The 27,569-nt window shown below is 38.9% G+C and overlaps 1 protein-coding gene and 1 long non-coding RNA gene across 2 annotated transcripts in view; both read right to left on the reverse strand.

Moving 5' to 3' along the window:
• Positions 1-2,075: 2,075 nt before the first annotated feature.
• IFI16 (interferon gamma inducible protein 16) overlaps positions 2,076-27,569 on the reverse strand; it is a 42,897-nt gene continuing 17,403 nt past the window's right edge. The window contains exons 7-11 of the mRNA XM_033196878.1: positions 20,862-21,029; positions 7,900-8,067; positions 5,711-6,130; positions 3,782-3,973; positions 2,076-2,416 (exon numbers count right to left, since the gene is read on the reverse strand). Coding sequence (XP_033052769.1) covers positions 2,336-2,416; positions 3,782-3,973; positions 5,711-6,130; positions 7,900-8,067; positions 20,862-21,029 — 1,029 coding nt within the window. The 3' untranslated portion in view covers positions 2,076-2,335. The remainder of the gene's footprint in view (positions 2,417-3,781; positions 3,974-5,710; positions 6,131-7,899; positions 8,068-20,861; positions 21,030-27,569) is intronic.
• On the reverse strand, positions 22,005-23,090 carry LOC117074923. Its single transcript, XR_004433764.1, has 2 exons — positions 23,028-23,090; positions 22,005-22,214 (listed from the first exon to the last, which is right to left on the reverse strand). It is a non-coding gene; the product is annotated as an uncharacterized LOC117074923 (long non-coding RNA).

A 27,569-nucleotide genomic window follows, 5' to 3' on the forward strand; every position in this document is an offset into this window, starting at 1 on the left:
GTACATTGGTAGAACAGATAATTCCTATCCCCTAGGCCCCCCTGCTTCATGGGTACAAACCGCTTTACCACCCATGGTGGTGCCTGCCAAGGTTGCTGGGACCTGGGGATGTGAGGATGGAAGAGGGAAAGAGGATGCTCTTCCTTCTCTTCCTCATGTACCCTGGGTATCTGCTAGGAAGAGACAGGAACCAGGGATGCCTGCTCCCCTCTTTCTAGATGAGTAACCATTCATTTTCAGTCTGTACCCCTTTTGAAGCATCCTGAACCTTTAGGACTCCTTTGAAAAAACACCTTTCATTTTTCCTTTCTCCCCCTCAGTTCTCTCTTCACTGATAGGCAATTGTGTCTCCGTACTATGGGACACTCCCGTCAGATGCATCCTCCAAACTGGGAAGAGTTAATTTCCCAAACCTTAAACTGGTCAGCTTAGGATGGAGCTCAGGGGAAGGGAACCCAGAAGCCCAACATGCAGGCTAAAGGGTAAAGTTTTTTTGTTTTTTTTAAATTCTTTTTTAAACAAGTTGGGCTTGTGGCCTCCCTCTCCTTGTGCAAAGTGATAAAAGGCCTCAGGATTTTTGAGCTGTCATTACCCCTCCCCTTGTTTAGATACATGTTTTCTGATAATACAGTTTGTCTCTTCTTCCCAGGCCATCAAACTCCAAACAGTCATGCATCTGGAGAGGCGGACAATGGCCCCTTCTGCTGGGAACCCTTAAATAGGCCTCTAAGGGACTTTGACTGCTGTTTTGCCAAAATAGTGCCCCCTGTCAGCAGGAAGCAGTTGAAATCGGTCTTCATCCTTATCCTTATTCTAATGGCAGTTAGATGCACTTCTTTAGAGGGGGCAATGAGACAGCCAGGTGGGAAGGGGTCCCCAGAGAAACTCCAGCCTGTACACTGAGAGGAGTGTCCACTGGGGTGGAGCCCCATAAGTTTGTGCCATTTGCAGTGGGGAAGAGCCCGGCCCCTCCTCTTCCTGGGTGGAACCTGAAATTCAAACTGCGAGGTGGGAAGCACACCAGCAGGGAGTCTGGCTTTGCAGAGGGACCATTTCCCTCTTTCCTTTTCACCCAATAAACTCTGCCCTCCTCACGCTTCAAATTGTCTGTGAGCCTAACTTTTCATGGCCACATGATAAGGACTCCCATGTTTACTGAACTAAGGAAAAGTCCTGCAACAGTAGACTTCCCCATTCCATCCCTCACAGCTTCCACCACATCCCTACACCCGTCTCCTAACACGCACACACCCCAAACGAGAACAACAGCCTGGGTTCTAAATCAAGCTCTCTAATTTACCATCTAAGGGTTATTAACAAAGTGACTTTGCCTTTCTATTCCGTCTTTGTCACATATTATAGGGTGAGTAAAGAGGAGAAAACAATCAACCTTCTAGAACTAATATGAAGATTACGTGTCACAAAATAATTGCAAAGTACCAGGTACCAAATATATAATCAATAAATTTAGCTAAATTTTAGTTTTAGATACGTACTTTCTGCTATTCTATTCTGTTCTAAATAAAATTAATTATCTTCAGTGTTTGCATAATGCAGCTCTTCCTAGGGTAGCTTTCTAATGGATCAGATCACTATACTGGATTGTGAGAAAAGGAAATATGGTTTGAAAGTGCCTGAAGAGCAGTTGGTGTTTGAGGAAATGCATAAAGCCAGATATTTCACATCAGGCAGGCCCAGATATTCCTCTAACACAGACAAGTGCCTTCATGCACATCAACAGAAGGTACCTTATTTGGCAGAAAATTTATCCAAATATGCCCCCTCCAGGAGACCAATTCTGAAAAGGTATCTACTGCTCTGGGCTAAAACAATAACACAGCGCTTGGCAACTGAACCACAAGCTGGATTTCACCCTACCTACCCCTTCAGCCTGGTTTCTTTCAGCAGAACACAGCCTGTTCATTCTTGACCAGGGCTTTACCCTGTAAAGATCACACCCAAAGTATAAATCCAAATATTGCTTGAGGCCTGTGTGCCCCACCCTGATTTGCAGACCACAAACTATTTGCTTTTAAGCAACTCATGGATGGATTAAAAAGACTGCTGGGGAAGAATTTCCTTTCACGAAAAAGGTAATGTTTATTTTTTTTTTCAAATTATAGAAGTTGAAGATGCAACATATGCCATTTTATAAAAAAAAAAAAACTATAAAGAATTTAAAAAGCACTCCCAATACCCCATTCCATAGGATTAACAACTGGTATATATGACAGTGGTGTGTATATATAGTGTCGTATTTCAACCAGGTATATGTACATTTTTTAGGCACTTAGACCTTATCTCCATAAACATTACCATCAATGACATTCAGATTTTAGAAGAAAAAGTCTGGTGAAGTTTCCATACTTGAATCAGGATTGAATATGTCTTTCTTGTTTTTCCTGGCCTTGATGACCTTGAAGGAGAAAGAGATAAAGACAGACCAGTTGAGATGCTTAAACAGACCAGTTTAAGAAAACTAGACTGCTACTTTTACATGGAGAGTTTAGCAAGTGGGAAAGGAACAAAGCCTTGCACTTTACTGGGTGTAAACTTTCCATCATTGTTTTTGAAGAAGGATACTTGTAATCATAATAAAAAAAATTAGAGAGACTTTCAAAGTTTTCTTAAAGTACAAACAAAACGATTTGCCACTTTGGAAAAATGATGTTCCATAAAGTTCCAACCTTGATGTGACTATGAATTACAGATCTCAACTCCCCGTTATTCCCACATTTCTCTCTTCAGTCACACTGTATCTCCTCCCCATGCACCATATCTCTTCCCCTATTCCCTTCTAAATGATTCTTTTCTCACTGTCATCTGTCTCCTTTAATAAATTCTTGACCTTTGAGTCATGCCTCTCTCTTTAATTGGGACTGTGAAATGAGATATTCACTCCTACTTAGCATGAGTGCAAGTGAAAGAGCAGGAGATGTCAGGGAACAGCAGAAGAGAGAAAGGAGCTGGTGCACCCAGTGACTAGAGTTAAGGGGAAGATTTTCATTGGGCAGAAAGGAAGGAAGAGAGTACAAAAGGTATTCCTGGTGCAATTGCTATCAAAGAAGGTTTGGAATGTTTGACTGATGTTCTCGAAAACTGGAGCAATCTGAGAGCATGTGTGTGCCTGAATATGTCAGCCTTTGTTTTGAACTGTTTGCTTCCAATATTAGCCTTTGTTAGTGTTCCAAGAATCCCACATGTATGTGTGTGTCAGTGTGGCAAAAAGCATGAACTTTGTTATGTAGACCCAACTACCTCTGTCAGATGTAAACCAGTGTATCTATCTCACTAAAGGCAGGTACCTTTGTGATCTGATTTGCTCAGATGCATTCTTGGTAATTTAGGGCTGCTGTGAGCTAAGTTGATGACCCTCTGTGGTAGACAATATTTCTCCCATTTCACAAATGATGAACTTGAGGTTCCTAGTGATAAATCTTTAGTCAACTAGAAAATCACAGAGCCAGCATTTGAAACAAATGTGCCTTAACCAAACCCAAATTCTTATTAAATTATCTCCATGCTGTGGTAAAAGTAACCAATTCTTTCTTATTTAACTTAGGTATCATAGCCTTTGAAAGTCTCTCTAATTTTTTTTATTATGATTACAAGTATCCTTCTTCAAAAACAATGATGGAAAGTTTACACCCAGTAAAGTGCAAGGCTTTGTTCCTTTCCCACTTGCTAAACTCTCCATGTAAAAGTAGCAGTCTAGTTTTCTTAAAGTACAAACAAAACGATTTGCCACTTTGGAAAAATGATGTTCCCATAAAGTTCCAACCTTGATGTGACTATGAATTACAGATCTCAACTCCCCGTTATTCCCACTTTTTGGTGCCAATTCAAAGCAGGTGAGTTTCAGTTTATCTCCTTCCTCACAGTTGATTGTGGTCAGTCGTCCATGCACCACCACTTCCATCTTCCCTGTATTATCTTGTATTTCATAATAAGTGAATTCACCCCTTACATTTTTCTGCAAAAGAAAATTGACACTTATCTTCTGAAACTGGATCAATAATTTTCCAATCTATGAGAAATACATGGTGTTTCTGGAAACTTTGGTCTTTGATAGAGTAAATAGAGCTGGAGGTCCTGAATGACAGGTACCAAATAGCTTCAGACACTTGGTCTGTGAATCCTGTCTTTCCAATCCTCTCTTGAGCCTCTTTTGTTGAACTTATTTATCTGCTGGAGTTTTTCTAGGAAAAAAATTGATTACTAATTTTTCCTCTTTCCACATCAGCATAGCTGGGATTTTTTAAGGAGCCTGGATACAGAAAAATCTGATTACTTTGGTAGATATCTTTCACACCTGCCCAAGAGCAGATAATAGAGGCTCTTCATGGCTCTGTACAAGTTTGAGAAAGAATGTTGCGAGTTCTCATTAAGTAGACTGTTATTTCAATATGTAACTCCTTCTTTCTTCTCCAGATAGTCACTCTTTGCCAATCTGCCCAGATCTCAAATCTAGATCATCCATCTAGTCACATTGTTCTGGTTTGTAGCTCATTACTTCATTCATTAATTCTACAACCACATACATATGTACAGTCATTTAAACAGAGTGTACAGAAAACAGCACAATTAAAAGTAAGCCACCCTAGAAGACATATATAATGGAGTACGAAACAGTACTTCAAACAAGAAGTTAAATCCGCTAAGCGTAATATTTACATGATGTGTTGAAACCGAAAGGCACACTGTAAGCCTAAGAATTCACCAAGTTTTTTTTTGGCATTTTATTGCTCCTATTTATAAATTGAACAGTTAAGCTATGTGACTTTTCTAGTCTTTTTGCTTTCGTATTTTTCTTATTATTTAATGCTGAAGTCAGTTGGTCAACAATCTCCTGATGAATTAATGAATGAGAAGAGGCAAGAACACTTTAAAGTCCAAATGATCAGAATTTTAGGTAACTGTTAGACATAGCTGCATTCTAAAGCAGAACAGTCTATTTGATTTCTTACTCTGATTGTCACAATCAGGATTCAGGCTTGGGAGAGCAACTCTTTTGTTCACAATTAAATTAAGTTGTCATTGATGCAGATGGAGCAGAACTCAAAGAAACAAAATTCTAAGGATATGTGTGTTGATATAAACTGCACTGCCCTGGACAAGGGTGGCTGTGAATAGATCATCACAGCTAATAAAATGCCAAGTTCCCTAGTGACTGTCTTTCATTTTTTTTTTTTTTTTTTCTGAGACAGTATCTTGCTCTGTCACCCAGGTTGGAGTGCAGTGGCATGATCTTGGCTCACTGCAAGCTTTGCATCCCGGGTTCATGCCATTCTCCTGCCTCAGCCTCCCGGGTAGCTGGGACTATAGGCGTCTACCACCACGCCCGGCTAATTTTTTGTATTTTTAGCAGAGATGAGGTTTCACCTTGTTAGCCAGGATAGTCTTGATCTCCTGACCTCGTGATCCGCCCACCTCGGCCTCCCAAAGTGCTGGGATTACAGGCATGAGCCACCATGCCCGGCCTAGTGCTGTCTTTCTAAATAACTTGCATGGTGACACCTTAAGAAGAGGAATGTTGAGATATAACATACCCCATATCCTGAAATGAACTCTATTCAGTTATCTCTAGTGCTGGGAGAGGGGTGAAGGGGTTGATTTCCTGTGTTGAGTAAGTTGACCAAACTCCAGTTGACAAGACTTTAAAAATTTGGGGTTGCAAGAGAAACTTTATAAAATAATGGTGTGGGCTTACCTTATGTACCGCAAACACCCCATTCACAAAACTTCCTTTAGTTTGTGAGCGAAGATAATTGATTTTAGGAGTTATGTTGACACTTCTAATCAATCCTTGTGGGATCTCCATTTTTCGGTCGGCAGTCACATCAACCACAACTGTTAAAGGATATACCTCCAGGAACCCACTGCGGCAAACATAATTTGAGATAGCAATGATCTTCTTTGGGGTGAACTTCTCCTTTAGATCAATATTAAAAACCTTCACTCGGAAGACTTCATTCTCATTTGCCACAGTGGCATGAAACATTTTCTTCTGCTCTGTGGGCTCATATACAAATGATTCTGTTGCATTCAGCACCATCACTTCTTTGAGGTCACTCCGGACACCCTCTTCTATGGAAACTTCTTTGGGGTCAATCTTCAGTCTTGGTTTCAACTTAGAATGTAGAGACCAAAACACAGGCACAATTAAAACAGGAAATACAGGGTCACTCTCTAGTGAGAGTCATCCCAGTCTCAGTGTTGGTCATCAAGTATCACCTTAACTGGGTGAAGTAGGGAAAACTAGACAGAGATCACTGAGATAGTATAATTTAGGTAACGGAAGAAATGAAAAAGATTTAAGGAGTGATTTTATCATCATCATTGTTTTATGAGAGTGGAAGGAAGAATATTTCTTTTTTGATGAGAATTAACCCATAAAGAAAAGGCATATCCCCTATCAAGAGGTATGGGGAAGCAGAGGGTAAAGGCAAAGCTGCCATGAAGTGACTCCCAAAAGAGATGAGATTTTAAAAGAATCTCAATTTTACTCCTTTCTACCCATTGAGCCTCAATGATGTTTTTGCAACACAGTGCTGCTTCATTGGAAAGGGCTTTGTGATTTGGGTCTTTAAAATGCCCCTATCTACTAGAATGAGTTCCAACTGAAATCTCATGAAATCTAAGGTTTGTGATTGAGACTATTCCTTACTCTGACTGCTATTAATAGTGATTTTTTTCTCTGTTTATTTTATTTGGTCGCTGTCATATTAGGCAGGAGGGGACTTTTCTTTAACCTCCTGTCTCCACAGTGGCCTGCACTATTTCTGAGTTGTAGAAGAGGACTTTGAATTGGAGGGTAGGCTGCTGATCTGGAAGATGAAGTATGGAGGCAAGAAGGGATCAAGGGAGTCTTAGAGACCAGAACATGGAGGCAGGATGGCTGCCTCCACAGACCAGCAATGTGACCTGACCTGGAAGATTATATCGGCCACCTGTGAGTGATGGCTTTAACTCTCTGATGGATTTAACTCTAATGAACTCATCAATGTGGCAAATTTTCCATAGCATTAGGAAACCCATTCCCAATGAAGTTAATTAGTATCAAATCACCTCACAATAGCCATGACATCAGTACCCTGACACAAGGTGCACAGGACGTAAGGAAATAATTATAAAGCTACTATGAGGGCAATGAAAGATCTGAGAGGCATGAGATCTTATACTGTTCGTTGTAAATACACAGAATACTGGAAACAATATAAAGCCAAATAATGTAGGATCATTTTATAATGTATGGAATAACTGCAATTTTTCTGGTGCAATAAAATAATTTAAATGTATATTGTATGACTGAATGGCAGTTCAAGATATATTAATTAAAAAATGGGTTATGGAAAAATATATGAGTGTGATTTACTCTGACCGAAAATAAGACTCTTTGTATATACATAATGAAAGGTATAAAATCAGAAAGACCATGTGCTGAAATGTGGCATTAGATAGAGATTTCTGATAGTTAAAAGTTAATTATTTTTGCTTATGTATCTTTTTTCCTAAATTTTTAAAGATATTGTTTGAGTTATAATAAATGAAAGGGAAAAAATCAGTGATAGTGTTATGGTTGGCTCTGTTTCTTCCCACCTTATTCTACCTTAAGGTATGATTTTCATGGTGTATTGAGGGAAAAACAGAAATGTAAGCCAAAAGAAAAATAAAATTAAACAAACATCTAATTATACCTGCTATGGAATAGAGATGATGATAATAGAATTTTAATTTTGGATAGGACCTCAAAATACACACTTGATAAATAAATGACTGACTTGGTTAAATAAAGCATTGTATGTAGTAGGGGATTGGTGAGAAGTGCTTTCAAGTTTGTGTTAATCCTTGTCATTATATTGTAGCAAGGGGAACATATTGGGAAGAGGGAACTCGTACCGTGGTTAAGAAACTGCTGCTTGGTGTTGATGGAGGCATCTGAGGAGTGTGGGGATGGCTCTCAGCTGTGCCAATGCTGGTCATGAATGGTCCTGGAAAATGACTCTTTTCCTTCAGTATCTGCATCCTCATGAGGTCATTCATTTTGGTGATTGTGTCTTCACTTTTCTAAAGGAAAATAGATGTTTGTTCTTTTTTTCTAATTAATGTTTTTCAAGATCAAATGAAACACATCTTTTTCTTTTTTCTTTTTTAAATAGGATGTTCACTTTGCCAGTTTCTCTTTTTTTTACCTGAGTTCGAGGAGGAGGAGTAATAGCACATATTCAGACTCTTCTATCACTCAGCCTTCTCTCATCCCAATCAGGATTAAAAACTTAGATAACTGAAATTGCATTGTTTGGGGATGGAATACTCAGTCTTCACGTCCTGTAAAACTGGACTAAGTTATTTGGTCAGGTACAACTCTTAGGGCTATTTTGGGGGCAGCATGACTTACAATAAAGTTGGCTACATTTATGGACATTTATTAACTAGGCCTTTCTCATCAATTAGATACACAAACCAGTCTCTCTCAAATGCTCTTCAGCATACAAGAAAACCAGATCTCCATCTTTAGGGAGCTCTGATCATAGCCATAACAGGAAGATTCTCTGAAATTCGTAATTCCTCAGGCAAGGTTCTATGATCTCTACAGTGTGGGTCAGGCAATCAGAATCTTTCAGGGTTTTTAGCTGCATTCAGAACAATTTAATATTCCACCTAAAGCATTCCCATTAGCTACATTTTTATACATTTTTCAAATAAGATTGGGGAATATCTCTAAAATCACATACTTTGACTACCTTTAATTAAACTAATGGAAGTCCAAAAAATATTCATCCTATTTGGCCAATTTGGCACTTTTTTAAAGCAGTTTTGCCATTCAGTAACCTAATTTTTTAAGTGGCAATTGTTGATAGAGAGGTACACAAAAGAACTGCTTGTAGTGAGCTCACATGGAGAACAGCTTCTTGATTAGAACAGTCTCTGACCACCACTGAGCACCTGGACTATGGAAATAAACCCCAAACAAAACACTGTATATTCAAAATTGATTAAAAATAAATTGCAGACATTTTAACATTTGCACACCTACCGTGGATTCAATCTATGCTCATTAAATGTTCACATTTTAAATGTTAACATTTTAAGTTCAATAAGGCTGCATTTGAATCCTGACTAATACTATCTGTATGACCCTGAGGAAGATTTCTTTGCACCTCAGTTTTCTCACATGTGACATGGGACTAGCCATAGCATTTGTGTATGATGTTATAAACAATAAATTAGGTAAAGTGTACAAAGAATGGGCTTTAGAGTCCAGAGCTCAGTAAATGCTCAATAAATACATCTTTGTTGCTATTATTTTTCCACCATCTATTAGGGGTTTGCATGTTTGCTCTGATGAGCAGATATTTCATGTTTTATGATGCCCTTGTTGATGGAAACCTTGTATGGAGGTAATATAGGAAGCATAATATGAGAGAAGCCCCTCCATTCAGATTTGCCATGTGTAGCAATGTAATTTTATTGACAAGATTGTCTTGAGATATTATCTTTTAAAAATAAATGAAATCTTAAAACTGTCATCATGATAGCCCAGCTTGGATGATGAAATTATAATCTTTGTTTGAATAATATTTTAAAAGTGCAAGCATTTGTTTTCCCTCAGAGTAAATCCTCCTCCACCCTACCCTGTTCGTGAATTATGCTCTTCTGTGCTGTTCACTTCAGGATACCTAACAGCATAAATCAAAGGTAATAATCTATTTCTGACTTTGAATTAAAAAGTCAAAAGAAACTGTATTATAGAAAAACTACTTGGGAGAAGCTGTGATGTATAAGAGCAAGGATTTCCGGGTTACATAGTGAATCACAGACTGACTGGTCAGACACCATTTTTGCAGGCCTCCTGTGAAGATGGCTGGATCCCAGAGAAGAAATGACTACACGGTGTTTAGGTGGATGAGTCTGCCTTGGATCCTGTGCTTTCAGAGCAGCAGAATGATTCCTATGCAAGTAGAAATGATTGTGCTGCATATTTAGGCAGGCAAGGTCTTAGAAAGTTCCAAGCCAGTATGCATGGACAGAGTAGTTGTCTTATGATGTCCATGTATGTCATTGCAGTAACAGAGAGACAGTGGGCCTGAGGTTTTCATGACTACACACGGGCTCTACCTGTGGCCTTGATGGCAAGTCCCAAGATGGCAACAGTCACAAGCAGCTAGCTCTGCCCACAAAGAACCAGGAAAGACTACATAAGGGGAAATATGAATTCTTGAAATTAATAACTAAAAAAAAACTATATAAAAATTGAGAAAACCTGCATGGAGAAAGCCTGTCCTCAACTGATGTGTGTGGAGTGGTGCTGAGGTCTGCAACCTGGGCCAGGGGCAGCTTGGGGCTTGGGCGAGAAACGACATTGGAGAATAGTAATGTAAATCTTAGAATTTCCTATCTCTCAAGTTGCTGTGGGTCAGTGTTTCCTGCCCATTCCTTCCCTGCCCATTCGCCTTGGGTATAGGCCACATAGCGCTGGATTATAGGTAATACAGGGGGTGATAATCAGGACAGAACAAAAGACAAGCTGGGATAAGAGTTGATACACACAAGTGTAAACTCCCTCTCCCACCCGTGTTGTCTTCCCCTAGGAAAGGCTACCTATAACCTACTTTTATTGCTGAGTAGGGAAGGAAGTCATAGGTTTATTATAGCTATGATAAATGCTATAAAGAAATAGAAAGGTACGTATGAAGGCAAACAGTGAGAAAATAAGATCTATTCTGGGAGGAAGGTATTAGTGAGAACTTACTCAAGGAATAGATTAGACTGGTACCTTGTGGTTGAAGATATTTGGGGAGAGAACTGAGATGGGAAAATCTGACATCAAAGGAAGTATCAAAACCCCTGCTGTGGTTAAAAGCATGGATACTGAAACTAAACTCTGATATATGGTAAGACAGCAAAGAGAAAGGATTGAAAAGAAACTGGAATGTAGAGGAGGAACACATTGGTATAGTAATACTGGGGGAATTATTACTCAGAAAAAATAGCAATTATTCTTATTCATATTTCAAACCATTTTGTGTTGTTTATTTTAAGGGAGACATGGCAGAAGATATCAAATATAAAAAGTTATGCTTCTAGTTTCTAATCAAAACCAGGAATAATCTGTATCACGCACAAAATTTGTGAGAGAACCTATTATCAGTAAGTATAAAGATTTCCTGCAGAGCTACTGGATCATGTAGCAAGTGGTCAGACAGGTTTCGCCTCCTGTGGGGCTGGCTGGACACCAGAGGAAAATGGCTGTACTGGAGGTAGAAGACATATGATCCTGGCTGAGATTCCTAAGCTAAGGGAGGTTTAGGTGCAGCAGAATAACTCCTATGGCTACAGGAATGGACACATTGTTTATTTTAGAAGGGTTGGACCTAAGAAAACATCACATGTCCCTTTTAAGCCAGTAAGTATGAGAAATCAGAATTTTCCAGGGATATTCACTTATGTCTTTGAAGTAGAAGACAAAAAAAAAAAAAAATGGATTTGAACTATTAACAAGTAGGTATGGGCTCCATATATGATTTCTTCAAAATCTACCTTTTTATAGGCTCTTCCCTCTGCTAATATCTCTGTATACTATACTGACATTTAGTTTCCTCAGCCCATATTTCAGCACGCACAGGACCAGGATTATGGTCTTCAGTCTGAAATGGTCAAGACTCAGATGACTGAAGTTTCTTTCACTGGTCTTAGATTCTTGGATCTATCTGTGTTGTATGCTGATGTGAGACCGCTTAGTTAGCACACCTCTTAGTGTCATTTTTCGGTAGATAATCCTCCCTGGTGATGAGGGGAGCATGAATCAGAGGAAGATCAGCCAAAATGAGGAGTACTTATAGGTAAACCTGTCTCATCAAATGAGTACACATGCAGGTAGCCGCTATCTGCTCTTCAGGCTCTAATACACCAACCTCTCCACCATTTTGTTCAGCAAAGTGATCTTTGGCTGCAAGGATTCTCTCGAAGCTACAGTTCCAGAGGCAGGATTATGTTGCCCTTGCTGTCTACATGAGGCAAACTGAAATCGTCAAGATTCTCAGTCGAAATCAGAGGGGTTCCAGGTTCCATCTGGAGAATTCCCAGTAGCTGGCTTCTTATACTTTGTTCAAGTGAGGTCAGAGTGTTGCAAAATCATATACTTTGACTACCATTAATTATAATAGTGAAAACCCATCTCTTTTCTTTTCTTTTCTTTTTTTTTTTTTTTGAGACGGAGTCTTGCTCTGTCGCCCAGGCTGGAGTGCAGTGGCCGGATCTCAGCTCACTGCAAGCTGCGCCTCCCGGGTTCACGCTATTCTCCTGCCTCAGCCTCCGGAGTAGCTGGTACTACAGGCGCCCGCCACCTCGCCCGGCTAGTTTTTTTGTATTTTTTAGTAGAGACGGGGTTTCACCGTGTTAGCCAGGATGGTCTCGATCTCCTGACCTCGTGATCCGCCTGTCTCGGCCTCCCAAAGTGCTGGGATTATAGGTTTGAGCCACCGCGCCCGGCGTGAAAACCCATTTCTAACCATTTACATGTGATGTCCATTTGTCATTGTTTTTCTCACTTCTGGCTTTCACTAATATAATTCTATTGCACCATTTGCTGAAAAAGTGGTAGGTGAGAGGGCTGCAGGAGTCTGCTGCAGTGCTGTGGCTCTCTGATGGGAACAGCCTCTAACCGCTCTCGTGCATCTCCTCCATCACTGAAAGACTGCAGAGTTCAGGCTATTAAACAAACCCAAACCTGACACGTCTATTCTGAAATGTTAGTGTACACATACATATAAATATACTAGAGACAATTTTAAATCTCTCTCACACTGGAAGAAACATTATTCCAAAACTATGAATGCTAGTGTTCTCATATATGAATTGAGACTAACAATATCATATTTATGGTGTTGTAATGAAGAATAAGTTATGTAATATACATAACTAATAAGTTTAGAGCCTAGACCCTAGTAAATGCCCAATAAGCAAAAATATAATTATTGTCATTGTTAATAATGGCCTGTGCAGTATTTGAATTTCTGCCTGATGCACACATTTTCCATGCTTTATGTTGACTCTGTTGATGGATATCCCAGATCAAGGTAAGATGAAAATCATTTTATTAAAAATGTTTCTCTATTTAAGTATGCCACATGTAGTAATGGAATCTTATTGAAAGGAGTATATTTCTAAATTTAGAACATAAAATTTTTTGTTCAGCGTTTAAAACTACGTACTTGGTAGCATGAGTAGCTATGAAAACACTCAAACAATTTAAGAAAGAAAAGATTACCAACATGCTTCTCTCTGAACGCATCCTCCACCAGCTTTAGCTCCCAGAGGTAAGGACAGTCTTGAATCATGATGAAAAGCTCTAAAAATAGCTTTTACCACACAAGGCATTTATTCTCAAGCAATATGATATTTAGTTTTATTAGTTTCAGAGTTTACAAAAATGTTATTATACTATTTAAAATTTACTGTGACTTGCTTTTTCCAATTATTATATGCCTCATATGCATCTGTGATGCATGCATCTGCAGCTTGTTTAATTTCAATTCAACATCATGTTCCCTAATTTACCCATTCTCTTGACGTAGGTTATGGGTTCTCCCAAGATTTTTCCAGTTCACGTGATGCTGCTGTGACTATCTGTATACGTTTTATTCATTCATATGATTTGCAGCATTGGCAAGTATGCATGTTTTCAGGTTTAAGATAGCACCAAATTGGTTTTCAAAATGCTTGTACTAATTTGCACCTCTTCAGCAATGGTTTCCATTGCATCATACAATGCAAATATGCCTTTGAGGAGGCACAAATGATAATAGTAAGCTAGAGATTTGGCTAAGAAATGGCTGGATGGGGTTTACATAATTCTCTGTGAAGTCTGAGGATGGCTCACTCCTGGAGGTTTCCTGAAGCCAGAAGTTTGCAGATGCAGTCTCAAGTCTTGAGAAGACTTTATTCTATTGAAGTCATCAATTGGGGTGATTCTGGCCTCCATGTTCTCAGGAAAAGATTGAGTTTTTTCTGTCTTGTGGTTTTCAGAATGAGATAGAACCCGGCCAGGCACAGTGGCTCACGCCTGTAATCCCAACACTTTGGGAGGCCGAGGCGGGAGGATCGCCTGAGGTGAGGAGTTCAAGGCTAGCCTGGCCAACATGGTGAAACCCCGCCTCTACTAAAAACACAATAATTAGCCAGGCATGGTGGTGCACACCTGTAGTCCCAGCTACTTGGGAGGCTGAGGCAGGAGAATCACCTGAACCCGGGAGGCACAGTTTGCAGTGAGCCGAGATTATGCCGCTGCACTCCATCCTGGGTGATAGTGAGACTCTACCTCAAACAAACAAACAAAAACCTAATATATCCACGTCTACATCTGTATATGTTTGGTTTTCTTATTTTTCCTTTTATTCTGTTCTCACTGTCATCTGTCTGGTATTTTCTATGGAAGAAGAGTGTAAATTTAGATATCCTAACTCCTTCAACTGTACACTCACAAACCAGTATTATAGCCTTCATCCTGTTGGTTGAAATTTTATTGGTGTGTGATTGGGTCCTGGCTCTATTTCTGCTGAAAACCTATCTAGGCCAACTTGGTTAAGCCCGTCCATTGAGGTTATTTTTGCTAAATAACCCTCCCAGTTTATAAGGGCAGCAAATTTCAGAACAACATTAACCAAAGTGATAGAAGCTATTCTCATCAAGCAAATACACAAATTGACTTCTGTAATTTGCACTTCAGGTTCCAGGAAACTCATGTGTTGGTTATTTGGGCACACTGATCCTCCCTTTGCTTTCCCTGAAAGCACAGTTCCAGGGGTGGGATTCTGTTGGTCCTGTGGTGTGCATCAGATATTCAGAATCCTTCAGGATTCCCGACAGTAATCAGGATAATTCCGGATTCCACTAGGGCATTCCCAGCACCTGTCTTTTTACATCTTCTTAAAGTAAGGATAGAGGGTGTCGGGAAAATCATGTGTGACTTCCTCTAATGTCACTAATGAAAGACTTTTAAGAACATTTAAGCTGCATGCAGTGGCTTACGCATGTAACCCCAGCAACTCAGGAGGCTGAGGCAGGAGGATCACTTGAGGCCAAGAGGTGAAGATCAGCCTGGGCAATATAGTGAGGCCTCATCTCTACAAAACATTTTTAAAAGTTAGCCAGGCCTGGTAGCATGCACCTTTAGCCCCAGCTACTTGAGAGGCTGAGGCAGGAGGATCCCTTGAGCCCAGGTGTTTGAGGTTGCAGTGAGCTTTGATTGAGTCACTGCACTCCAGCCTAGGCAACAGAGTGAGAACCATCTCCAATATATAGAGACTCATCTATAAAATATATTTCTCTGGTCCTTAAATAGATTGAAAAAGGGGCTATAAAACCTGCTTGTTGATTACAGCTTTGGACACCCAACCCTATAGGCCCCTTATGCACCTTATTCTGGCTTATAGCATTTGGATTATGAAAACAAATGCAAAATTCAGCACTACATATATGAATGTTTGTGGATATATGACTGAAATTTTAATATATACGGTCCCATACTGGAAGAAATATATTTGCATAATTACCAAAGTTTTTTAGTTGACTAAAGCTGGATATGAATCCTTACTCTAACACTGTTTTTATTAGCCTGAATGGTATTTTTAAACTCTAGATATCTCATGATTCTCATATGTGAAATGAGATAAAAATTGTATCTTTATGGAGATACAGTGACGAATATATGACATAATTTTGTAACGAACAGAGACCAGCATCCAATAAACGCTCAATAAGCAGAAAAAGATTTTCATTGTTATTTTATGTTCTGTACAGGTTTTTTCTTAATGTCTGACCTATTTAAAGATATTTAATGCTTTATGTTGACCCAGTTACAGGGAGCTCCTGATTGAGGAGGTATAGGAGGATTACCAAAAAAGCCTCTTTATTCTCTTGTCCTATGTGGCAGCTTAATATCATTGATAAAACTGTCTTGAGTAATTTTCTTTTCAAAATAAATTGAAACAAATATTCTCATTATTTCAGCAGAATTTGCATGCCTAAAATCATAGATTTGCTTGAGTAATATTTTAATATAGTAGCTGATTGTTTGTCTCATAGTAATTAATCCCTGCTACCATACCCGATCATGATTCAGGCCATTATGTGATCTATGCTTCAGAGGAGTCATGACTAAAGGTTATGCTTCTGTCTTCTTCAGGTTTTGAATCCAAAAGCACAATGAACCCATATCATACACAAAATCTTTGGGAGAAACCATGATGAGTAAGGACAATGCTTTCCTGCTCAGCTGGTCAATCTTAGAGTGAGTGGTGAGACAACCTGTGGGCTGGTCACCAAAGCAGAAGTAATGCATTGTGTAATTAAGCATCGGTGGCCATGGAGACATGTGCCTCTTTCTAGAATCCCTGTCCTAGGGTCTTTAGGCACAGCATAATGATTCCTATGGCTGCAGAAATTGCTATATCACATGTTTAGGCAATTGGGAACTTTGAAACTGTCACTAACTTTCTTTCAAGTCATTATGCATCAGAAACTGACTGTCTTGAGGTGTCCAATTTTGTCCTTAAAATAGCAGAGAAGATCAGAGCGGATAATGACTTTACTAGGCACAGCCTCTATCTATCCACCTGAAGCAAGATGGCAAACAGGCATGATAGGTAGCACTATACGACATATAAATTTTGGAATTTACCAGTCAGGACAATAACAACAACAAAACAACATAAAAAATTGAGAACTCTGTACATGGGAGACCTGTCTTCAACTGGTACACAGGGACGAGTGATTAGAAAACAGTGTGGTCACAGTGCAAGTGGCACCTAGATGAGACACTAGCTTGGAAAATTGTCATCTAATTTTTCTTTTGACTTCCACTGAAGATACAGCATCTGATTATTGGGTGTAGATGAACACAGGGGCCTTAACACGGCAATGTAAAACACAGGATGATACAGAGACTTACAGCATGTAATTTTTCCTTAGGAGCCTTGCAGAAACTAGATTATGAAAACAAATCCAAACAAAAACAATGTCTAATTTTAAATATATGAAAATATGTGAGACAGTTCAACATCTATATTCTGACTTTGGAAGCAATATGTGATCATTAAATGCTGAAACTTCAGAGTTCATTAAGGCTGGATTTGAATCTTGTCTCTAACACTAAAAATCATTATTATCTTGAGTAAAGTTTTGACCTCTAAGATCCTTGGTGTTAAGAAATGTGAAATGTGACTAACAATAACATCATCTAGGTGATGTAAGGAAGAATGGATAAGAAAAAGTACATAAAGTGCACATAATTTACATTTAGCACACTCACTGCCTGTGAACTTTGGGGAATATTTTAAAACTCTATCTTGGTTGTCTCTTAAGTAAAATGAGGGCTGAGAATAGCATCAATCATGACTGTTATGAGGAAAGAATGTAATAATATACATAAAGAACACAGGTTTTAAAACCAGCACCTAGTAAGTGCTTAAAAAGTAGAAATACGCTTTCTGTTACTGTTACTACACTGTCTCTTCAGGGATTTGTATGTGTGCTCTGATTAACTGCTGTCTCATATTCTGTTTACCTTGTTGACAGAAACCTTAGATCGAATTGGTATGGGAAGCTTTTTATTAAAGGAATTTCTCTATTCATTTCTGCCACTTATTGGCAAGAACACCTTGGAGTATTATCTTCTCAGATTCATTTCAGTTAAACAGTCCCATAACAAGAGTAGAATTAGATGAGAAAAATATAATCTTTGGTTGAATAATATTTTAAATCACTACGTAATTTTTTTCTCAGAGTAATTATCTCCCCTCCCATCCCTGCTCCTGATTCATGTCAATTTGTGTTTCCTGCTTTAGGTGTACAGAACAGAAAAAAATCAATGATAAGAATAGGCTGCTAGTTTTAAATCTCAATGAATATAGAACATATACCATAGAGAAAATCTGAGGAAACCCGATGATCAGTGGAACAAGACTATGCTCATCTGAGGAGTCACCAAGAAAGTAGTTAGACAGACACTGTATTTACAGGCGATAGCTGGACACCCAAGAATAAATGGCTGCCATGAAGGCATACGATCCTCCTGGGATTCCTGTGCTCCAGGGAAGTTCACATACAGCACAATCATTTGTACAGCTGTAGCAAGGATTGTGATTCATATTTTAGCAGGTGGGACTTAGAAATTCTCACATAATCCTTTCAAAGAAATATGAGTGATAAAAGCATAGTTGTTTGGAGATGCCACTTAAGTCATTGAAAAGGCACAAATAAAATGGATCTTAGGTTGCAATGACTGAGCAAGGGCTCTTTCCATAGCCACCTGTGCCCAGATGGCAAAAAGGTGTAGGTTCTGTTCTTCAAACAACACCTGCATAAACTATGGAGGGAAATACAGCTTTTTGAAGCTAACTAAAAATTACAACAATGAAAACAAACAAACAAACAAAAATCAAAATAGAGAATCCTTAAATATAGGAAGCTTCTCTTCCAAGACGTGTACATGGTGGCTGCAAGTATCTGCCACTGGGTCAGAATGCAGCTTTGGGCTTGGGTGAGAAACAACTGTAAAAAATAATGATTTAATTCCTTTTGCTTTCCCTCCAAGTTTCCTGCCCCTTCACCACAGGTACAGGCTTCTGAACCCTCAGTGCAGGTGACTACAAGGGTCATATCACTGCTGAGCAAAAGGTAATCTGGAATAAGAATTGATGTACATAGCATGAACTGACTTTTTCCCCTCTTGTCTTGTATTCCTCTGGGGTAGATGCTACCTACCATCTGAGCTTATGGCATAGAAAAGGAGAAAATCACTCCCACATTCCAGTTGTTTAAATGCTATTAAGAAAAGTAAAGGGAGCTAGGAAAGCTCATAAATGGAGAACCAGAGAGAACCAACAATGGGAGGATCTCATCTAATCTGAAATGTGGGTGCCAGTGAGGACTTGCTCTAGGAAGGGATTTAGGCTGGGGTCTGTGGAGAGCTGAGTTAGAGAAGAGACTGGAGAAAGTGATCCCAGCAAAAGAACCAATCTATGTGCAAAGCTTCTGATTTGGAAAAGACCATGGATAGTTTAAAATAAAACCTGGAATGTGGTCATGAACGAAGTGAAAGGATGAAAGGTAACTGGAATAAAGATAATGAACATATTATTGTATTCATCTTCCTCCATCTGGCTACTTTCCCACAATCTCTCTCCAAACCTAGATCAACAAAAGACAGTAATCCTCTTGAGTCAGGAAGCACTTCATGAACGCATACCTTGTAAACATCAAAAGACACAGAGACTAGTAGGGTCTCAATGAACATACTTAATTAATAGTGAGAAATTTAATCACATAAATTTTATTTGATAAAATTACTCTTTCTCTATGTTGCTTTAGATGTTTTGATCATCACTTTGCTAGAAACATTCTTTAAAATTCACAATTGCAGATGCAGAATTCTGCTATTTTGTAGTCTGCATCAGCCAGCTAGAATCCTTCAGAGTTCTCAAATGTATTTAGAAATATACAAGAACTTACCCTAGCATTACCAAGTAAGTGATTTTTTAAAAATACTCTTTACCAAGGGCAAGGAAGTATAACTTCCTTTATTTTCACTATTTTTAAATCTTTTTAAAAATTTATTAATACTAGTTTAATTTCCATAGTTCTATCACTTCTGTCATTCAGTTATGTAATATAGAAAATGCACTCTGTTAGAAAGGTGAATGAAAGGATTCTACTTCTGGAGAGTGGTTTACTTATTAGAACACACTCTGATCACCATGGTCACCACATTTGTTATCAAAAGGTTTGCAAAGTGTGTGCTATGCAACCATTATGCAACCAGTAAATAAATTACTGATATGGGATATATAAATTCCTCATCTAAAGCCACATATAATCATTAATTTTTCAAGTTTTGGGTTTAAATAAGACTGGATATGAATAATGACTCTTAACTTTCTTTGAAAGCTTGAGGAAGATTTTTAACCTTTGTGTACCTCCATTTTCTTCTCTGTGAATTGGGGCAGAATTAGCCTCCTCCTAATGGTTATGAAGAGAGAATGAGATAATGTACATCAGGAACAACACATGAGAACCAACATCTAGTTAAGTGCTCAAAAAGTAGAAATAGAATTATTGTCATTGTTACTCTATGTTCTAGGCTGAATTTGTAGGTTTTCTCTGGTCCACAGATATAACCTGAGCTATGGTGACTCTGTTAAGGAAAATCTCAGATCAAGAAGTATGGAGAACACATTATGAAGTAAGTCTCTGTTCACGTCTATGAAATTAGTAATTTAATCTCATTGACAGGAGACCCAGTGAAAGCAAAGAATGGGAGGACTCATCAGTTCCAGTTTCTTGTATCAGTGAGAACTTGCCAGAGGAAAAAATTTAAGTTGGCACATAAAATTTGAGGAGATTCCCACCAGTGATGATATAGGAGAAATAGATACCCATCAAGAAAATAGCATGTGTCAAAATACGTAATGGGGGTAGGAACTTGGAACTATGAAAGTAAAATCAGAAATATTACTAATAAGCAAAGAGGAAATGGGTAAAAGGAACTGGAATGTAGGATCTGAACACACTCTTGTCTTCATCTCTGTTTGCCTGGCCATTCTCTCTTACCCTCTCTACAACGGGAGCAATATAAGAATAATCCTCTTAAAGTTAGAAATCATTATATAAATGAATGCCTTTTAGATAGTAAAGATTATGATGTGGTGCTATCTCACTGTACGAATTCAACAAATGATTGAGTGGCATAATTTCATACCAAGATTGCAGACAGAGATTACAGCAGTAGCTCTTCCAACAGTCTAATGATCCCTGTAAATTATGATAGGGAGAAATGAGGTATGGGACTCAGGAAATTGTACCTTGATGAAGAAACTGCTGGATGGAGGTGTTGGTGGCATCTGAGGAGTCTGAAGATGGCTCTCAGGGAAGGTTTTGCTGGCCTCTGAAGGATTTGGAACCTGACTTTGCTCCTGGGGTAGCTTCATGCTCTTGGGGTCATTGTTTCTTGGGTTTGTTTTTTTCTTTACCTGAAAGTATTCATTTTCTGTTTAATGGTTTTCAATATTAGAGGAAGCACAACATCTTTTCATTTGTGAGAATACCATCCTTTATTAGATTCTAATAGGTCACATTAATTCCAAACATGGTCTCTCTCTAATGTATCCCTCCAGACAATTGTCAGAATTTTTTTTTTTTCTGAAATGTGAAATGATCAAGCATTCTTCTTCCTAAAATCTTTCAATATTTACTTACTGATAATATTGGAGTAAGTAAATTTACTTTGGAGTAAATTTACATTGGAGACTCCATTTCTGTCTTTATGACAAAAGCCAGCTTGTTGGAGGGCTGCTTTTTACCTGTCTTGCATCATTTTCCTATATCTTTCTACATATACCAATGTTATACAGAACTCACTATGCTGTTTCACACTTTAACATTTGCATGTGATATCTTCTCTCCCTAGAAATCTTTCCAATGCTCGTCTTTATCTTGCTACAAGCAATAGGACCTATTGCATGTTGATTTCCCATAACGTACAAGGCAATGGAATAAGAAATGTATATCCATTATCTCATTTAATTTTTAAACCAATCTTATGAGAAATATTTAAGTTATTTTCCCAATATCAGGAAGCTAATGTGCCAGATGTGGACCAAGTCTATCCTACTCCAAAGCCCTTGCTTTGGACCACTGCATTATATTGGTTCCCCACCCTCCTAATTTCTTCAAATATTTTATTGTTTACCATGAGTTTTATATCCTTTTGAAGCCTATTAGGAACATCATTCTCTTAATATATCTTAATAGGTTTTTCTATTTAAATGTGAAGATATTAAAAATGGCATCTTTGAAGGAAATGGATTGCTGCTGTAGGCTCCAGGAGACGGCCAAAAAACTATGAGTGCCCAAAGTGTGAAAGTGTGAAAGGGGATCATCCACCCCTGAACATACATCCTCAGTGGGGAACCTGAAGGTCTAGATCATGAGAGAAGGATCTGACCTTACCTGGAGCTGAGGTGAATTTAGAGAGCTGAGCAAAATTCAGAGGTACAGAAAGTAGCAGGAAGAGCCCTGTGGGCTCCCTCAGTCCCCAGGGAAGTCATTTCTGACTTTGTCTCACAAAGGTCCTTCAGGAGGGCTGCCAGTGGAATTGGGGAAAGACCACAGGGAGAAGAAAACTTCCAGCTGAAGTTTCGATGGAACACAGTTTCCTGGACAGAACCCAGGGGAGGGAGTGAACTGGGAGTGCAGACACCAGCACAGAAGCCACAGCAGGCAGGGAGGCTTGAAAGCTCCCTGTGTTGGTTGTCCTCTAGCCAGAAGGTGGAGCTTTTCAGAGAGTATCACCTGCAATAATACAAGGAGGATATAAGCTTGCCCTAGGGTCACTTGGATAAGATTTGAGTTTCTTAGGTGGTGGGTGGGGCCACAGAGCTCCCAACAGATTATGTCCTTTGTCTTCTGGTTACCAGGGCAGGTAGAAAGCCCTGCTTGCTTTCTCGGCTGGGAGGCTGGTAGCAGATTCTCAGCTCTGCTCACCTGCTCTCTGGAAATAAATTCAGTGCTGTTGGTGGGGGCATGGTAGGAGTGAGATCAGCCTTTCAGGCTGTGTGGGAACTGGATGAGGCCTGTAACTGCCAGCTTTCCAGCACTTGCATGGCAACCTGCACGACACAGCAGAGGCAGCCATAATCCCCTTGGGAACATAAATCCATTGGCCTGAGAATCACACCCCATCCCCTACAGCAGGCACAGCTATCCCTGTCCAAGGGGAATGTGAACCTGCCCCCACCTGATGGTCTTTCTCTACCTGCCCTGGTAGCCAGAAGACAAAGGACAGAATCTCTTGGGAGCTCTGATGCCCCACCCACCACCTGAGAAACCCAAATCTTATCCAAGTGACCCTAAGGCAAGCTTGTATCCTCCCTATACTATTGCAGCTGATGCTCTCTTAACGGCTCCACTCCTGGCTGGAGGACAACCAACACAAAACTATCCCAATAAACAAAATTAAAGCCAAGGACCCTCACAGAGTCCACTTCACTGCCTTGCCACCTCCACTGGAGCAGGTACTGATATCCATGGCTGAGAGACCTGAAGATGAACCACATCACAGGACTCTTTGCAGACACTACCCAGTACCAGCCTGGAGCCTGGAGCACAGTAGATCTGCTGGGTGGCTAGATCCAGAAGAGAAATAGCAATCACTGTAGTTCAGCTCTCAGGAAGCCCCATCCTTTGGGGAAGGGGGGAGAGCACCACATCAAGGGAGCACCCTGTGGGACAAAAAAAAATCCTAATAGCAGCCCTTGAGTCCCAGATGTTTCCTCTGACATAGTATACCCAAATGAGAAGGAAGCAGAAAAACAATTCTGGTAATATGACAAAACAAGGTTCTTTAGCACCCCCAAAAGATTATACTAGTTTACCAGCAATGGATCCAACCCAAGAAGAAATCTCTGAATTGTCAGAAAAGAATTCAGAAGGTTGATTATTAAACTACCCAAGCAGGCACCAGAGAAAGGTGTACCAACTTAAATAAATTTAAAAAAAAGTTACAGGCAATGGAGGGGAAAATCTCCAAACAAATAGATAGCATAAAAAAAAAAAAAAAAATCACAGCTTCTACAAATGAAGAACCCACTTGGAGAAATCCAAAAGACACTGAAAAGTCTTAGCAATATAATCAAACTAGTAGAATAAAGAACTTCAGAGTTTGAAGACAAGGTTTGTGAATTAACCTAATCTGACAAAGATGAAGAAAAATGAATTAAAAATGAACAAAGCTGCTGGACACAATGGCTCCCGCCTCCAATCCCAGCACTATGGGAGACTGAGGCAAGTGGATCACCTGAGGTCAGGAGTTCGAGACCAGCCTGGCCAATGTAGTGAAACCCCATCTCTACTAAAAATACAAAAAATTAACTGGGCGTGGTGGCAGGCACCTGTAATCCCAGCTACTACGGAGGCTGAGGCAGGAGAATTGCTTGAACCTGGGAGGTGGAGGTTGCAGTGATTCGAGATCACCCCATTGCACTCCAGCCTGAGCAACAAGAGTGAAAGTCTGTCTCAAAAAAAAAAAAAAAAACACACACACACATACAAAATACGAAAAAGCCTCCAAGAAGTTTGAGATTCTGTTAAACAACCAAACCTAAGAATAACTGGTATTCCCGAGGAAGAAGAGAAATCTAAAAGTTTGAAAAACATATTTGAGGGATTAATTGAGGAAAACTTCCCTGACTTTCCTGGAGATCTAGACATCCAAATACAAGAAGCTCAAAGAACACCCAAGGAATACATTGCAAAAAGATCATCACCTAGGCACATAATCACCAGGCATTCTAAAGTCAAGATGACGAAAAGAATCTTAAGAGCTGTGAAGCAAAGTATCAGGTAATTTATAAAGGAACCTATCAGATTAAAAGCAGATTTCTTAACAGAAACCCTACAAACTAGAAAGGTTTGGAGTACTATCTTTAGCCTTCTTAAACAAAACAATTATCAGCCAAGAATGTGTATCTAGTGAAACTAAGCTTCATAAATGAAGGAAAGATCAAGTCTTTTTCAGACAAACAAATGCTGAATTAGCCACTACCAAGACAGCACTACAAGAACTGCTGAAAAGAGCTCTAAATCTTGAAATGAATACTCAAAATACACCAAAATAGAACATAAAACATCTAAAGCACAAATGTTGTAGGACTTATAAACCAACCACACACTACTAAAAAAGTAAGATATTCAGGCAAAAAATGGCATGATGAATAGAATAGTACCTCACATCTCAATACTAACACTGAATGTAAATGGTCAAAATGCTCCACTTAAAATGTACAGAATGGCAAAATGAGTAAGAATTCACCAACTAAGTATCTACTGTCTTCAAGAGACTCACCTAACACATAAGGCCTCACATAAACATAAGATAAAGGGGTAGGAAAAGATACTCTATGCAAAAGGACACCAAAAGGGAGCAGGAGTAGCTATTCTTACATCAGACAAAACACACTTTAAAGCAATAGCAGTTAAGAAAGACAAAGAGGGACATTATATAATGCTAAAAGAACTAGTCCCACAGGAAAATATCACAATCCTGACACTGGAGCTCCCAAATTTATAAAACAATTACTACTAAACCTAAGAAATAAGATGGATGGCAACACAATAATACTGGTTGACTTCAATACTCCACTGAAAGTACTAGACAGGTCATCAAGACAGAAAGTCAACAAACAAAAATTTTTGGACTTAAACTATACCCTACAACAAATGGATTTAACAGATATTTACAGAACATTCTACCCAACAACTGCAGAATATACATTCTTTTCATCAGCACATGGAATATTCTCCAAGATAGGCCATATAATAGGCCACAAAACAAGTCTCAAAAATTAAAAAAAAAATTGAAATTATATCAAGTACTCTCTCAGACTACAGTGGAATAAAATTGGAACTCAACTCTAAAAGGAACCTTAAAACCATGCAAATACATGGAAATCAAATAACCTGCTCCCGTATGATCATTGAGTCAATAATGAATCAAAAGGAAAATTAAAAAATTCTTTGAAATGAACAATAATAGAGACACAACCTATTAAACCGCTGAGATACAACAAAGGTGATGCTAAGAAGAAAGTTCATAGCATTAAATGCCTACATCAAAAACCCTGAAAGAGTACAAATAGATAATCTAGAGTCACACCTCAAGGAACCAGAGAAACAAGAACAAACCAAACCAGAATGCAGCAGAAAAAAAGAAATAACAAAGATCAAAGCAGAACTAAATGAAATTGTGACAGATAAACAAAGAACAACACAAAAGATAAATGAAACATAAAGCTGGTTCTTTGAAAAAGTAAATAAAATTGATAGGCCGTTAGTGAAATTAACCAAGAGAAGAAGAGTGAAGATCAAAATAAGTTCAATTAAAAACAAAATGAGAAATATTACAACTGATATCACACAAATACAAAAGATCATTCAAGGGTACTATGAATATCCTTATGTGCATTAAGTAGAAAACCTAGAGGAGATGGATAAATTCCTGAAAATATACAACCCTCCTAGGTTAAACCAGGAAGATATAGAAACTCTGAATGAAGCAATAATAAGCAGTGAGATTGAAATGGTAATAAAAAATAATTTCCAATAAAGAAAAGCCCAGGACCAGATGGATTCACAGCTAAATTCTATTGGACATTCAAAGAAGAATTGGTACCAATCCTATTGACATTATTTCACAAGATAGAGAAAGAGAGAATCCTCCCTAAACCATTCTATGAAGCCAGTATCACCCTAATACCAAAACCAGGAAAGGACATAATGACAACAACAAAAAAACTACATACCAATATCCTTGATGAACATAGATGCAAAAATCTTTAACAAAATACTAGCTAACAGAATCCAACAGCATGTCAAGATAATCCACCATGATCGAGTCAGTTTCATACCAGGGACGCAGGGATGGTTTAACACACACAAGTGAATAAATGTGATACACCACACAAATAGAATTAAAAACAAAAATCACCTGATCATCTAAGTAGACACACACAAAAAAAGCATTTGACAAAATCCAGCATCACTTTATGATTAAAACCCTCAGCAATATTGGCATAGAAGTGATACACCTTAAGGTAATAAAAGCCATCTATGACAAACCCACAGCCAACATTATACTGAACAGGGAAAAATGAAAGCATTCCCCATAAGCACTGGAACAAGACAAGGATGACTACTCTCACCACTTCTATTCAACATAGTACTGGAAGTCCTATCCAGAGCATCAGACAAAAGAAACAAATAAAGGAAATCCAAATCAGTACAGAGGAAGTCAAACTGTCAGTTTGCTGATGATATGATTATATACCTGGGAAACCCTAAAGACTCATTCAAAAAACTCCTAGAACTGGTAAACGAATTCAGCAAAGTTTCAAGCAAAGTTTCAGGATACAAAATTAAAGTATGAAAATCAGTAGCTCTGCTATACACCACCAGCAACCGAGCTAAGAATGAAATCAAGAACTCAACCACTTTCACAATAGCTGCAAATAATAAAATAAAATAAAATAACAAAACACTTAGGAATATACCTAACCAAGGAAGTGAAAGACCTCTCAAGGAAAACTGCAAACACTGCTGAAAGAAATCATAGACAACACAGACAAATGGAAACACATCCTATGCTCAGGGATGGGTAGAATCAATATTGTGAAAATGACCATACTGGCCGGGCACAGTGGCTCATGCCTATAATTCCAGCACTTTGGGAGACTGAGCCAGGCAGATCACCTGAGGTCAGGAGTTTGAGACCAGCCTGGCCAACATGGTGAAACCCCGTCTCTACTAAAGATACAAAAATTAGCTGGGCGTGGTGGCAAGTGCCTGTAATCCCAGCTACTCAAGAGGCTGAGGCAGGAGAATCACCTGAACCCAGGAGATGGAGGTTGCAGTGAGCTGAGATCGCGCCATTGCACTCCAGCCTGGGGGACAAGAGCGAGACTTTGTCAAAAACAAAACAAAACAAAACAAAACAACAAAACAAAAGAAGAAAACAG

This window comes from Trachypithecus francoisi, unplaced genomic scaffold, assembly GCF_009764315.1.
Source record: "Trachypithecus francoisi isolate TF-2019V2 unplaced genomic scaffold, Tfra_2.0 Lachesis_group5, whole genome shotgun sequence".
NCBI lineage: Eukaryota > Metazoa > Chordata > Mammalia > Primates > Cercopithecidae > Trachypithecus > Trachypithecus francoisi.